This window comes from Strongylocentrotus purpuratus, unplaced genomic scaffold (assembly GCF_000002235.5).
Source record: "Strongylocentrotus purpuratus isolate Spur 01 unplaced genomic scaffold, Spur_5.0 spur5_scaffold_21, whole genome shotgun sequence".
In the NCBI taxonomy this organism is placed as follows: Eukaryota; Metazoa; Echinodermata; class Echinoidea; order Camarodonta; family Strongylocentrotidae; genus Strongylocentrotus; species Strongylocentrotus purpuratus.
Genome location: NW_022145607.1, coordinates 18,564,616 through 18,579,983, shown reverse-complemented (window position 1 = coordinate 18,579,983; position 15,368 = coordinate 18,564,616). Strand labels below are relative to the sequence as shown.

Here is a 15,368-nt window from a genome sequence, read left to right as displayed (position 1 = left end):
AAAAAGGGGAGAAAATAAACTTGAGAAGATGAACAGATTTTAGATATGCATTTATGGTGCAAACATCACACATGAGGAAAAAGAAAAAGTAGGAGAATGGGAAGGAGGAGGAATGGGGAAGGAAGACGATGCAAAGATGAAGGTGAAAAATGGAGGGGAGGAGAAGCAGAAGGAGCAAGAAGAGGAAAAGGAATGAGAAGGGGGGAGTAGGGAAGGAGGAGAAGAAGAAAATGAGGAGCTGAACAAGGATGGGATGGGAAGAGTTAAGGAGGGGGAAGAAGGAGGAGGAGGAGGAGAAGTGGAGGAGGAGGAGAAGTGGAGGAGGAGGAGGAGAAGTGGAGGAGGAGGAGGAGGAGGAGGAGGAGGAGAAGGAGGAGAAGTGGAGGAGAAGGAGGAGGAAGAGGAGGAAGAGGAGGAAGAGGAGGAAGAGGAGGAAGAGGAGGAGGAGGAGGAGGAGGAAGAGGAGGAAGAGGAGGAGAAGTGGAGGAGGAGAGGAGGAGGAGGAGGAGGAGGAGGAAGAGGAGGAGGAGGAAGAGGAAGAGGAGGAGGAGGAGGAGGAGGAGGAGGACGAGGACGAGGAGGAGGACGAGGACGAGGAGGAGGAAGGAGAGGAGGAGGATGATGCAGAAAAAATGAAGGAGAAGAACAGGGAAAAGGGCCAGGAGCAGAATTGCAGAAAATGAAGAAGAAAAAGAAGAAAGAGAAAAAGAAGAAGCCAGAAGGAGAACAAGCAAAAAACAGCAGCAGTAACAATACCATTTATGGCTAGACCTCATACATTGTTCGTGTAGGACTGGCAGCAACATCATCAACAATACGCTCAGCTGAACTCAGCTCAATCCGGTTTGAGCTTAGTTCAGAATCCAGAATTAGAATGGGTGAATCGATAATAATCTTACAATTAAATGCGGGTGTGGGACTGTACAAAATGTTTACGATTTCGTTGCAAGTATTTGAGGAATGAAAGTGTTTATTTGTAAATTTAGCCAAATAGTACGACTATCTATTCATTAGAATACACAAAGGCGCTTTAAAAAAAGTGAATTTTCGGCATAATCAAGAACTTACGAGGCAAAGAATGAAGTTCGGGGGCAGGCACCTCATCCAAGTCTAGCCTTGTTCCAGTCGTAGTTATTATTCTCCAATCGCAACGCGCCCAGTTCGAGTGAGTGGTCGCTACATACGCCGCTGACATATTTTGCCCTTTCTCCGACAAAATTCAAAGTAAGGCTAGATAAACTAATGCTCGTACGCGATCTGGGGGGTGTTTCACTAAAGCCCTAAAATCGATCTAAAATCGATTTGATCGATTTTAAGGGCTTAAAATTGATTTCGATTTTAGCAGCAGTTTCACTAAATAAATAAAATCGATTTTGGCCTTAAAATCGATTTTAAGTTAGAGTGTGATCCATATCAATTTTAAATCAATTTTATCCTTATTCATTGCATTATTGTTATGCTATGTTCAGCATTCATTGGTTTCAAAGGCGCAAGTGTCGGCTAGCTTCAATTTTAACATACATCTGAAAATGAAGAATTATGTTCTAGGGGGAATAAATCTTTGTTCATAACCAATTTTTTTTTTTAAATCATCATAGTTAGGCACTAATAATACCAAATGTGGCACTCTGGAGGGGGGGGGGGGAGCACAATGGCCCATTTTTTTCTTCAAAAATACATGGGCGGCCCGTTTTCCCCTTAACCCTATCTAGCCTGGGGGGGGGGGGGGGGGGGGCCCTCGAAAATTTGAAAAATCGCAACCCCCCCCACCTTGAGCACCAGGGGAGGGGGCACATCTCCAAAAAAAAAGGTACAGTTAACGTGTTCTTACACGTTTTTTCTCCAGGGGGAGGGCCCGACCCCCCAGGCTATGCAGTTTCAAAATAACCCATGCTAGATAGGGTTCAAGTGCCCCTTTTACATCTGATTAACATCCTTTTTGTTATTACAAGTGCACTTTTCCTTCATGTAGTTTGTCCCATTTCACTTGTTTAAAGTTCTTTTTGTTATTTCTAATAACTTTTTATGTTTCTCTTAGAAGTGACCCCTTTTCATTTTGTTATGTGCCCCTTTTTCTAATTTTTTTACCATATGCGCTTACAATTATGTGTCTTATTTCTTTCATATTCTCTCTCTCTCTCATTAACATAAAATGACACTCCATCACGCTTTGCTTGCCGTAATTTTGTTTCTTCATGAACACCCCCCCCCCCCTCCCCCACAAAAAAAAATAAAGAACAAAAATGAATAAATAAACCAGCATACAAACACACCATTCTTGAATCACATCATTGCCCTTTATCATCAGGTAATTATTATTACCATATACAATCTCATCTATTCATCCCCCCCTCCCCTTTTATCTTCTTAAAAGACAAAAATACATACAAAATAAATTAACACAGATTTTAAAGTATAATCAATATGATTATGCTTTAATGAATGAAATCTACATTTTGTAAATGATGAGCATAGCAAACACATTCAAGAATGAAATCTACATTTGTAAATGATGAGCATAGCAAACACATACAATATTTTAAATGACACAAATAAAGTGCTCCTATGAAAGTATCAGCATGTTTAAAACTACTGCAGCTGATATCCACTTTCTATTCGAGGTACCTTTATGGAGATTAAAAGAGCAATACTTGTCACAAATATTTCTGTTACTCATACGGTTGTTAATCTAAGGATGATTATACATTGTCATGTAAGGTCACGCAGTCGGTGAGAATGTGGTTTCTGATGCAATAGTTTGTCTATATGAAATTAATCATCAATTCTTTTCTATCAGCTTTGACCAAAAATTCTAAGGACAACATAAGTCAGAGTGAAATATTTCCTGCAGAAAAATCTGTTTTCACTCAATCACAATGTTCTGTTGTTATTTTGTATTTGTTGTTGTGCAATTGCTACAATAGCACTTTAAGCACCAACAGGTAATATCGATACATAGTCATGCAAGAAGTGCCTCTAGGAAGAGTTCCAAATAGGTCATCAAACTGTTGCTCAGATGAATTGCTAATTAAGAAATTCCAATTTGATATTTTAAGATTTATTGCCATGAACAAAATTATCTATGTAATGTGAGTTTGGTAACAAAACCTCCATGACAGAATAATAGCTTTATTTCTTCTCTTTTCTTCTGCAAGATTCTAAAATCTGTTTAAAATATAGGAAATCTTGGAAGTATCATTTAAAACGTTTACTTCCTTTAAAATATTTTATGTTAACATTTTATCAAAACCCAAAACCTCAAACTCGATGGCAAAATGTTAGTACCTTGACTAGAGCATTTTTAATAGCTTATAGGAATTAATTCGTAAATCTTATTTACAAGTAGTGTTTGTTGTAAAAAGTGACCAGTCCATGATACCAAGATCTGTATACCTGTGGTTCCTCTGCTTAAAGCTGGAAAAGGGAGCTTCTATCTGTAGGCTGGCTGATGTTTCATAAGAAGCATAACGTTGCAGGTAATTCAGGCTCTGCAGTCTAGAATAGGAATTGAAAGTTATGTATAATGAATCAATTACTCAATACTAGTACAACTTTTCAATTAATCTTCATTTTTTGTATTTATGATTATTTCAAATACTTTAATTGCTAAATAAATAAAGTAGGAGAATGAAAAATAGTTACAGAATATAAATGATTAATTGTTTGCTTTGGATAAAAAAAAAATATCCTTCATTACCATTGTGTATGTTTTATCTAACAGAATGGGTAAGATGGGTATTAGACTTCTTACAAGGATTATGAAAAATGATAGATCAATTTTGGTAATTGATACTGCTTACCTTTTCAATTTGAAGAGATTGACAATAAATGTCATTTGTTATGAACTAGCAGTACATGCAGATGCCATAGCTCTTTATTTTGCAACCTAGGATTTAAAACAGAGATACATATATTGGTGATGAGAGAGCACATCTATTTTTCAGAAAAGTAATTGTCACTGTATCAAATGTGTTCAAAGAACATAAGCACATTTTTATCAGTAATTACAACAGTAATTTACATGTATTCGGTCCAAGACATTGTTACCAACCAAATTGTAAGTTTTAGACATTTGGAAGATTGACTATGGAGTCTAATCTTGATCTCGGATACCCTGCTCTTGAACCAAACACTGTTGTACACAGATTCAATGAACATTCCCCCGTCGTGAGTAGAAGACAAAGAGGTATAAAACAAACAGAGCAACTTTCATCATACATATATTCTCATTACAGTTTGTTCAATCACCTCTTTATTCATTAATTGCTGCCCTATTATTTGTACAATATTAATCAGGCTGGCTGATGAAGTAATTTATCTAGATTTAGACATGTCATAGTTGACTTCCCCCTCACATGGATTTATCAGTTTGCGATTATACGTAGAAAATTTAATGAAAATCAAGATTTACACACTCAACAACAAATAAGTAATCTATTTATACATAGGTCTAGAAGAACCACACACAAAAAAAACTTACCTTTGTTTTATTATTGGTGTGCAAATGTTACTAGTAAGATGATCACTCCACCAGCCGCTTAGCACAGTAGGATCTATAGCTGTACACCTAGACATTGAGCTTGAGTACATTCTGCATATCCGAACCCTTTCTTTGAGCCTGAGGCCAGGAAGAATGAGAAGTCCAAGACTGTAGAGACACGGCAGAAGAGAACTTTTGAGTCTTGGACTAAAGCCAAGGTCTATTTGATGGATAGGACTTGTGGTCCACTCCATCTTTTAGTCCGACTCTGAAATAAAAAAAATTAAAAAAAAAAAAAAATTCTAGTATAGTCTAGAGCTTGGAGTTGGACTGTGTTAGGACCCTAATACCAGGGACGGATCAAGGGGGGGGGGGGGCACAGGGGGCATGTGCTCCCCTCCCCCGGCCCCCCCCAAAAAAAAATATGTTAAAATCAGCAAAATTTTCCAAAAATGTACTGACAACAGGGACGTGCCCCCCCTGCCAAATAAAAAAAAAATAAGTGTGACCTCCCCCCCCCCTGCCAAATAAAAAAAAATACCCCCCCCCCCCCCCCCCCCCCCCCCCCCCCCCCCCCCCCCCACCTCACTTACAGGTCTACATCTACCCTAGATCTAGATCTATCAAGTATCATGTAGATCTAGACCTAGACTCTAGACTAAATCTACATCTAGAGTAGATCTAGATCTAGACCTGGGTCTGACAGTAACACTCTAGATCTAGATCTAGATCTAGAGTCTAATTTTCTGTCATAAAATTTACCTTCAAAACAATAATCCTATTCTATTGATTTTAATAATTAGGCCCTAGGCCTAGCCCTAGGCCTAAAGTTAGATCTAGACCTAGAGTCTAGATCTAGATCTAGACCCTAGGCCTAGATCTATAGACTAGACTAGACTCTAGTCTAGATCTACAGTCTAGAAAATCTAGACCTAGACTAGACTAATCTCTAGACTCTAGTTCTAACCGTTAGAGGTCTAGATCTAGACTAGAATCTAGACCTAGAATAGAAGTCTAGATCTAGACTAGATCTAGATCTAGACTTAGTCTAGATCTAGATCTAGACTAGTCTAGATCTAGACCTATATCAACAAAAACAAGACAATGCTAAGCCTAAAATAAATAAGGGATAGGTCTAGGTCTAGGGCCTAGGCCTAGATCTTGATTTTAAGCCCAAATCTACAACTAGACCTAGACCTAGTAGCATAACTAGTAAAACCACAATACTACTGCAAGAATAAACTAGACTAATGAGTTTGTACCTGTCTGTCCTAACCGAATAATAAACGTCGTTACGTAATTACTATTGTCAAACCTGCATGAATTTATATGAGTGGGACTAAAATGGTTGAACCGGTGCAATTCGTCCACTTGGAGAGTGATATAAATTGATTTTATTTAAGATTTCGTTCAGTTACACAAAATGAAATTGCATAATAATGAGAGGAACATTTTTCTTCTTCCAAAATAACAGATTTGTTATCAACAGAATTGATATTTTCAAAGAAAAACAGATTTTACTTACTTTTCAAGGACTCTCACTGTAGTTAAGCAAGGCCATTTTGTGATCGATTTACCCCAAATTGACTAGCCTTGATTGCAGACACCTAAAAATCTATTTTAGCTTAAAATCGATTTGATGAAACAGCTCACATGTATCGGTTTTAAGCTAAAACTGATTCGGCATTAAAATTGATTTTAAAATCGAAATCGATTTTAGTTGATGAAACACCCCCTGGTTTCTATTGAACATGCAACTCCAACACAATAACAACAAAAAACCACACACAAAAACAAATGAAAACAAAACAATACATATAATAGACTTTCACTCTCTAGATCGAGAGAGACAGCAACAACAACATGAAACGTGGTATTAAAGGTGAGAAGTATATAATTGATGTTTCTGAAAAAGAAAAGATAAATAAATTAAAAACTAAACCAATTACAAAACTAGAGTGTAAATCAATGTTTCCGATGGCAAAAGCGGCATATAAAGTCTGACATCCACCCAAAGTGCAAATCTGTCCCTCTCTAGGGGGGGGGGGGGGGGGGGGGAGGGAGGCAGGGGCGGATCCAGGAATTTCTTCCCCAGGGGGAAGGGGGGGGGGGTAAGAGGACATATATATTATTTTTTTTTGCTCCCAAAACGACTCAGCCAGCCGCTGAATAAGCGGCGGGGGGGGGGGGGGGTGGTAGGAGCACATTTTGTTTTGTTTAACTAAACATACCGTTCAAACACACAAAACCCAACCAAACCAACGAGCAAAGAAACAAACAAACGAATGAACAGATACATACATTCGTGTATTCATGAATTTTTTTTTTACATTGCCGTTACACTTGAACAGAATAATGAATGACTGGTAAGAAATCCTTTGGGGGGAGGTTCTTTTTGTATAAAAATAATAAAAACCCTGCCTCCGTCAAACCTCCCCCATTTTACTCTTCGTTTCCCCCACTCCCGCTCTTGAAGCAATGTTTACACCCCTCTTTCTCCTAGTTTCAGGTGAAGCCGGGGGGGGGGGGGGGGGCGTTGACATACCCTGACCCACTTTTTACTTTTGTCTAATTGGAATATTATAACCAGAACCAAGCAAAGTCCACGGCCGGTGTAGGCCTATATACTAAAACTTAATCTGAAAGCAATTAGTGCAGTGGCTCATTTTGCGACCTGCAGGATGAAACCCCGGACGCTTCAGGTGGTTGTTGGTGTGACGGCCCTGTGTGTTGGTGTTGGGGTAGGGGTGCTGATAGGGTACTTCAGCGCTCCTGGGGAGGGGGAGTACACAAACCCCGAAACCAGGCCATCGGATGAGAGCATCGCGGATCGAATCCTTGAAGAAATCAGCACCGAAAAAATCCGGGAAAACCTCAGGTGAGAAAATATAAATGACAGTATACGCCTATACATAATAATGATAAAATATTAAATCGTTGACTACAATTCCGCTAGACTTTAATACCGTGGAAAGTAGACAATGCCAATGAGTTGACAGCAAAGTGAATGAATATGCTGTTCTAAGGGGTAACTAAAAAGATTGGTGTCTTTCAGTGGTTTTCAAACCAGGGTCGGATCTAGAATATTCTGAAGGGGGAGGAAATTTTAATTGCCTCATATTTTAGGAAGCATTTTCAATAAGGAAGATGGAGAAAGAAAAAAAAAATCTTCATGCACCAACCCTTCCCATGTTTCGAAGGAGTATAACGGGTAGCATCTTTGCCCCTAGACAAGTTATTAAAACAATTCTCAATGCAGGAAGGGCGGTTGTGTCGCCCTCACCTGTGTTATGACGGTACAGATGGATGTGAAAGCGGGTTTCACTGGGTTTTTGTTTAACATTGTGGGGATATTGTATGGGGGGGGGGAGAAGGCATGGAAGAGGATTGTATTAATAAATTAAAAGGAATAAAGTAATTAAAATGAAGAAGGAGTAATTATGATCCACAAGTTGAGCTTTTGCTTATCTTGTTTCTTTGGTTCCTTGACATTTTATTATTTTTGTGTGATAGAATATTCAAAACTATAATCATTTTTTATTGTATTAAAAAAAGGGGTATTTGTCTATCTGTTTAGTTTAATGGTTTGTGCTATACAGTGTATGATACTAAACTACTCTTTTAGAAGTCTGTAAAAAGCACAATTATATTCACCTTCCTGGATTTTTAATCACTGTTAACGCATGCCTTGCAATATTAAAATGTAGGCGATATAAAGATGTCGGGTTACTTATAAGTAGGCCTACAGATTAAGAATGATTGATAACAATTTATAAAACACTTAACGTTAGTTATCGAGCTTTTATCGTGTGGTTGGCATGTACTCACAAGTACAAGGGTGTATCAACTCTGTAAATACCTCAATAGTCAATTAGTGATAAATAAACTCCATATAAAGCTAGTTTACAATGTTTGATATCAATTTTACGTTCATTTGCCCTTTGATCTTCCCTAATGAATAGTTTATGATGAACCCTCATGCCTGTTATATGCCATAAACTGTAAAGGCCCGGTCTCACCGCCAGAACTTTGCTGGAGCGTTCCTGGAGCGGTGAAAAAAAAATCATCACCGCTCGTAACCGTTCACCACCGTTTAACAGAAGTTGGCCCCCGTTAAGGCAACGCCGTATACGCTCGGCCACCGCTGATGGTCCCTCCTACCACTCCGAAAGTTTTGAGCTGCATAAAATATTGCGAGCGGTGAGGAGCGGGCAATTTTCCGCTCCGGCAAAGTTCACCACCGCTCCAACAACGTCAAAGTTTGGCACCGCTAGACGCAAGTTCGTGGACGCTTTGGTCCGCTAGGCCAACGCAGAAATCTTGAACGCTGGACCACCGCTGCTTCGCCAGCTTTGCCCGGGCGGTGATTAAACGTTGCACAAACTTTGGTGGAGCGATTGTAAGCGTTTTGCGAGTGGACACGGGATTGCTGGAACGGTGTCGGGCGTTGAAACAGCGATCCATTGCGGTGAAGAACTTTGGTTTGGCGTTGGTATGGAGGTGTCGGAGCGGTACCAACGCTCGCTACCGCTCGCTACCGTTAAACCAACGCTAAACCAACGCCGGCTTCAGCGGTGCACCGCTAAGGCAACGCCCGTGTTTTCGATTTGTTTCCCATTTTGTGCGCGGTGACGAGCGTTGTCGAAATTCGGCCCCCTCTCCCTACCGTTCAAGGAACGCTCCAGCAAAGTTCTGGCGGTGAGACCGGGCCTTAAGTTTGTTTACACTCCATCCAATCTGAATTATGCCAAGTAGTGTACCAAGGAATTGATAAACGGTCGTGCGAGGCCACTCCATCCCCGGGAAATCAATGCATAACGATAATACTTAATTAAAAAAATAACGAAATAAGAAACACAATATGACCACCATTAGATAGTAGGTTTCTTATTTCGTTATTTTTTAAAATAAATATATCGTCATGCATTAATTTCTCGGGGTTTCAAATGGGGATGTAAGGTATATGAGCTCCGGTTTTTCCATGATTGACACGCCATCTTGCCTTGCATCGTGATGCGTGATAATAATCCGTCTACTCAGATCATGAGTGTATGGAATTCATGTCTTTAGGGGAGCTTTTTTTTGGGGGGGGGGGGGGGATTAGGGGAGGGGGTAGGTCTGAAAGGGCTTGTAATCGGCAATCCATGGCGGAGTCTGCCTCGAGCCTGTTCATCTGAATAACATGAGTTTCTTATTTCAATATTTTGTAAAATCTGATTTTTAATTTTTTTTTTTGGGGGGGGGGGGGGAGGGGAGGGGGCGTGGGGGTGTAAATAATTTTCTTTTTGTAAACCAAAGTTGATAGTCAATAGGATAATATTTTTCTTTCGCCTCCATCAGTTTGAGGTGAATGTGGATCATTGCCCATGCATGTTTTCAGAATTGCTGTCGATAATTGACATAAAATGTACATTGTGATTGTTTTAGGAAATGGAAACAAGGCATGCAGAGTGTCGGTTTAACGGAGATGGAGTGGCTATTTCCGACCCAGCTTGTATGTATCCGAAACATAAATATATTTCCCCTAAAAACAAAATCAGCAATTGCTCCCGTCAAGGTTGCTGCCCTATTGGGTGTTTGTTTTCAATTAACGACGTCGTAATAAGAATGCAATATACAGTTTTGAACATAAGAAGGAACAATATAAAATAAGGCGCGGCTTATACAAAAATATTAAAAAAGAAAAATTGACAGTGAATAACAAAATAATTCGAATCGGATGTTTGATCACAAAAAACACTATGCAATGTGAACACGACATCAACCCAAGGGCCATTATAATTTTGGCAATTAGAAATCAAGTATGGATTAGCCTATGACCCTATGTTATGTTGATGCAACGTCCACACTTTTATTTTTTCGAAAGTCTTTGTGAGTGTTCCGAGAATGAAAAATTTGTATTGCAAAAAAAGAAATAATTTATTAAATTTGTCAGGTATTACGCACGGAAACCACACGTTGCTGGAACTCCCGCAGACAGAGAAGGTGCCGATGACATCAGAAGGGCCTGGATAGACCAAGGACTAGACTCGGCTGAATTGGTCCCATATAAGGTCTATCTTCAACATCCTCCATCACCCGACAACGAAGAATTAGCTAACAAGGTAAAGTGTGCAATTATAACGAGAAGAACAAAAATAATTTACCCAGGGCAGCCTCATCAGTATCAATGCTGTTCTTTTGGAGGACCCTAGAATTCGTATATACAGTCATTGCCAGGCACCTCATTACGCCTGCGTGGGGAGTGGCAAATTTTGATTAATATCTTTCCAAAGGACCTTATAGTGCCGGGTTGGAATTCGAATCATCAACATTTGGAGTCAAGTGCATGAACTATTATGTTACCATCTCCCAGACACCTGTTATATTACAAGAGAGATTCGTACTTTGTCAGTACCGTAACCTGGGGTGTGTCCAGCCATTGAGGGTGAGGGGGGGGGGGGGGGGAGGGGGGTCACCGGTCTTAATTACTACGTACATGAGATAAGGGAAGAGGGTGAGCAACGCTCTTATTTTCTTGTAACCGTTGTATCCTTCTTCCCGCCCTTTATTTCACTCTCTTTATTTTTTTCTTAATTTTTTTTTTTTTTTGGGGGGGGGGGAGGGGCTTTGCGATGCGACTAAGTCAATGCAGTTATAAAATTATTCTGCATGTTTTCCTTGGAAAAAAAATCCCCCAAAACCAATTATATTTGTTTCCCCTAGGTTCAAATCATAGACCCAGCCAATGGCAACGTAGCATTTGAATCAGCGCTACGGGAGGATCCATTCGGAGAAGACGAATTATTGCAGCCCGATATCCCTCCGCCATTCAATGCTTACTCAGCCACAGGTGATGTGACGGTGAGTGCTCGAAGGTAAATGGAGGGGGGTGGGAGGAGGCTATGGAAATTTATTTGGTGGATGGAATGCGAAAGATAAAGGTAAAACAATGTGAGAGAGTTACTCCCCCATCATGCCTAGTCTTTTGTTCTCTCTCTCTTAGTCTCTTTGATTATTAGTTTTGGAGGGAAGGGGGGGGGGGCACATGCACCTGTGCCCCTTTAGCTGTGCCACTTGTCATGGTAACAGAAAATATACTGTCAATTTATGTCTAGTTTAAGAATAATAAGAGCAAAATGAATGATACGATGCTAGTAACCTTTATCAATGCAGTTTCATGCTGATAATGACAATAAGAGTGATGTTTGAAATCAATACTATAAAATGAGGAAAGGATACGAAATACGATAATTATCATTCTATTGGCGGCAGATGTGGATGCTCATTTCGCACTCATAGTTATCATAATTAAACATAGTATGGGAGGAAGAGTTGTCAAGAAACGATTGGGAAAGGGCAGCAGCTCGGGGCACACTCTGTCCTCCCATGATTTATGGGCTTTTATTGTGCCCCCAAAGTGACTCTCTAGTCAGAATATTTTCCAATACGACCATAATGAAATGACTACTTTTGCTTGCTTGCTTGATTCTCAGAGAAATCTGAGTCCACTCCACGTTTTAGGGGCGATTTCTGCCCTTGATAATTGTGATTCCTAAAGCTTGATATTGATATCAATATCAAGTACCAATCGCAGCTCCGATTGATATCATCTTGCAATTTTTCGGAGGTTTCCGTCTTATTTATAATTGTAATATCAATATCAACTTGCGATCGATTGTATTATTGTATAACTTTACACAGAGTTACACGATTGATACTTTCCCAAAAGTTTTCATGAGATGGAATCAATATTAATTTTAAAGTTGCGATTGATTTGAGGAATTAAGATTGATTCGTATCAATCGTAACTCTTACGGTAAGACGAGGCTCTGAAGTATGTTTTGCACTGTCACTCATACAGGGTGACTTGGTATACGTCAACTTTGGAAGGGTCGAAGACTATGAGTACATATTAGACGAGCTGGACCCCACCCTCGACTTCACCGGCAAGATTGCCATCTCCAGACACGGAGGAGCGGGATGGTACACCAAGGTAAACACAAATCATTTTATGCTAGAGGCGTAGCGTAAGTCCTGCTTTTGAATGGGGCACTGTATCGGGGGGGGGGGAGAGACTTTGAAAATGAATTACGAATTTACAAGGCCCCTGATTTATAGGTTAGAGTGCATGAATTGGGGCCCTATCTTTTCTCTCCCTTTCTTCTTCTGCCTTTCGTCTCTCTCCACTTATATTTTCTTTCTTGTTTCAATTGTTACAATTTAAATCTTTTTTAGAGTGCAACATTAACGAAGGAGAACATCTTGGCTCATTTAAAACTGCAGTTTCTCCAAGCTGTAAGAAATAATAAAATTATTTATGACGCAAGGTATATCAGCTGAAATCAATCGATAAAGCATAATTATAGTAAACGCTTACATACTTTTCGGGGATGCAGCGCTTTAGGGGTTTCTCAAACCTTTTTCTGCATCCCCGAACATATCAGGTCTTAAACGGAGTGTCTAAATAAATACAAATACAGTCAAACCTGCTTTAGTGACTATTTGTCTACAAAGACCACATATTTTGTTTCCCTTGAAAATGGTTTCTCATTCAAGCATGTACCAAAGGGGCCTGTCCACTTCAAAACTTCACTCAAACTCACATCTTCCTTCAGAAATTTAAATATTAACTTTATTGGAGGAGCTTCCGCCTTTGAATGTTTTTTGAAACAGATATATGGCGCCATACAAAATATGCTGTGAATCATCATCATCGTCTATAAAGACCACTTGTCTACAAAGACAGGTTTGACTGTACAAACACAACATACAACTTAATGATTTATTACTACGTATCATTTGTTTGTCAGGCCACGAACGCCTATAACTTTGGTTGTGTGGCCCTGCTCATGTATACGGACCCTGCCGACTACTCGGTTGGGCCAGAAATAGGACTCCCCTACCCGGATGGGAAATTCCTCCCAAGCACATCGGGGCAGAGGGGCTCCATCAAAAATGATGTTGGAGACCCACTGACCCCAGGTTACCCGGCCCGAGGTACTTTTTTTTCTTTCTGTCTTCCTGTCTTTCTCTCCCTCTTTCTATCTGAATTTATTTCATTCTTTAGTTTTTCTCTATTCATTTATTATTTGTTACTTGATTTATTTATTCATGTATTTATTCTTTATGTTTCTACTACTGTATTAATTAATTAATTAATGTAATAATTCATTCATCTAAATATTTATTTATTTTTATACTTATTAGTTTCATTATTTGTGTGTTTGTTTATTTGGTTAGCTATAGTTAGTTAGTAATCTGTATAACACCTGCCCCCCCCCCCTCTCTCTCTCTCTCTCTCTCTCTCTGTCTTTTGTCTCTGCTTGGATATCTCTTTCTCTCACCCCATGCTCACAATCATGCCCACCCACTTTTTATGTATATCTCTACAGACTTTGCCTACAGGAGGTCTGTGAACGACTCCGAGTTACCCAAAATACCCATCCATCCCGTAGGGTTTGGTGATGCTGAGACGCTCATAAAGTGAGAAGAAATTGTTTAATATTATTCATTATTATCATAATTAGTAGCAGTATAGTAGCATTATCATTACTGGTGGTGGATCCAATCTCAACACCTTATAATCTATAAAAAATCATGTTCAGATAACGTGAATATGATTGTCATCCTAATGTTCACATTTTTCAAAAGGTGATGAAAGGCCAATAAAATTACTTTCCCTAGGTTGATATTATCGAAAAGTATTAATAATCGTTTTGCTATTAATTTCTTTCCATGAACATGACAGAGCTTTGGCAGGTCCTTCACCTCGGGATGATTGGCTTGGCGGTTTGAACACCAGCTACCCAATAGGTCCAGGGTTCAGTGCCACATACCAAGGAATGTAAGTAAATTTCAAAACCCGTGTGATGTAGTGAGCTTGAAAGGTGATGGGAGATTTTTAAGAAAGATGTAGAGCGAGAATATTTGAAAAATGTAAGAAAAATCATATTCGGGATTAAATATTTTTTTCTTCTATGAATATGCTGAACGTTTTATTACAAATTAACTATCATATTATTGGCGCAGTATGATAGAATAGTAGGTCAAATGTAATAATCGTGATACTTTCAGTAACGAGTATGTGACACTCAAATAATGCCTATAAGACTAATTTTTGTTCATGAAAAAAAAACATTTGCCAACATCATTAGCAATATTAATTAATAACTGTAAATTTTGGAAAACAGTGTAAGTTTTTCATTTCTTATTGAACAGACAGAACTAATATCTGTCAGATTGGTTGGTTATCCATTCCCGAATATAGGTATAAAAGAAACGTGAAAAAGGTATATACTCTTGGATCAATAATATTCAAACCTGCTGATTCAAGGATTAATCGCTTAGGAGTCTTTTGCCTTTCGGGGGTCTGCTTTTTCTTTTACTAAGAGAGCAATGTATGTTAGGGAAACTGAAGAAGAGAGTAATATGTATTAAGCCCTTTTAGGACCAGTTTGACAATCCTATGTAACATTATGCATTCTCAGGCGCGTACGCAGGGGGGTTGGTTCTGGGGTTACCCCCCCCCCTCTCAATTTTGTTTAATGTGTGTTTTAGAAGAACCCCCCCCCCCCCCCCCGCTTATTCACTGGCTGGCTGAGTCGTTGCGAAAATTTCCTCAAAAACTGGACCCTCCCCCCAAAAAACAACAACAAACAAACAAACAAACAAAAAAAATCGGTACGGTTTTCATATTTTAACCCCCCCCCCTCGAAAAAATCCTGCGTACGCTACTGTGCATTCTTATTTATGTTTTATTACACAGGAAAACGAGGGTGGTGATCAACTCTGTTTCGGACCAGTATACGATCTACAACACAGTCGGTTTCATCAAGGGTGAAATAGAACCAGGTGGGAATTTAAGAATGCTGTATACATTTTTCACGTTTGAGATTCATAAGCATTG

General features: G+C 39.4%; 1 protein-coding gene across 1 annotated transcript; it reads left to right on the top strand.

Annotated features, from left to right (window-relative positions):
- The first annotated feature begins 7,150 nt into the window (after nucleotides 1-7,150).
- On the top strand, nucleotides 7,151-13,716 carry LOC580576 (N-acetylated-alpha-linked acidic dipeptidase 2). The gene is made up of 6 exons (XM_030994213.1): nucleotides 7,151-7,358; nucleotides 10,416-10,584; nucleotides 11,186-11,323; nucleotides 12,324-12,455; nucleotides 13,273-13,459; nucleotides 13,703-13,716. The coding sequence occupies exons 1-6, from the start codon at nucleotides 7,162-7,164 to the stop codon at nucleotides 13,714-13,716; spliced, it is 837 nt and encodes a 278-aa protein (XP_030850073.1). The 5' UTR covers nucleotides 7,151-7,161.
- Nucleotides 13,717-15,368: the final 1,652 nt, after the last annotated feature.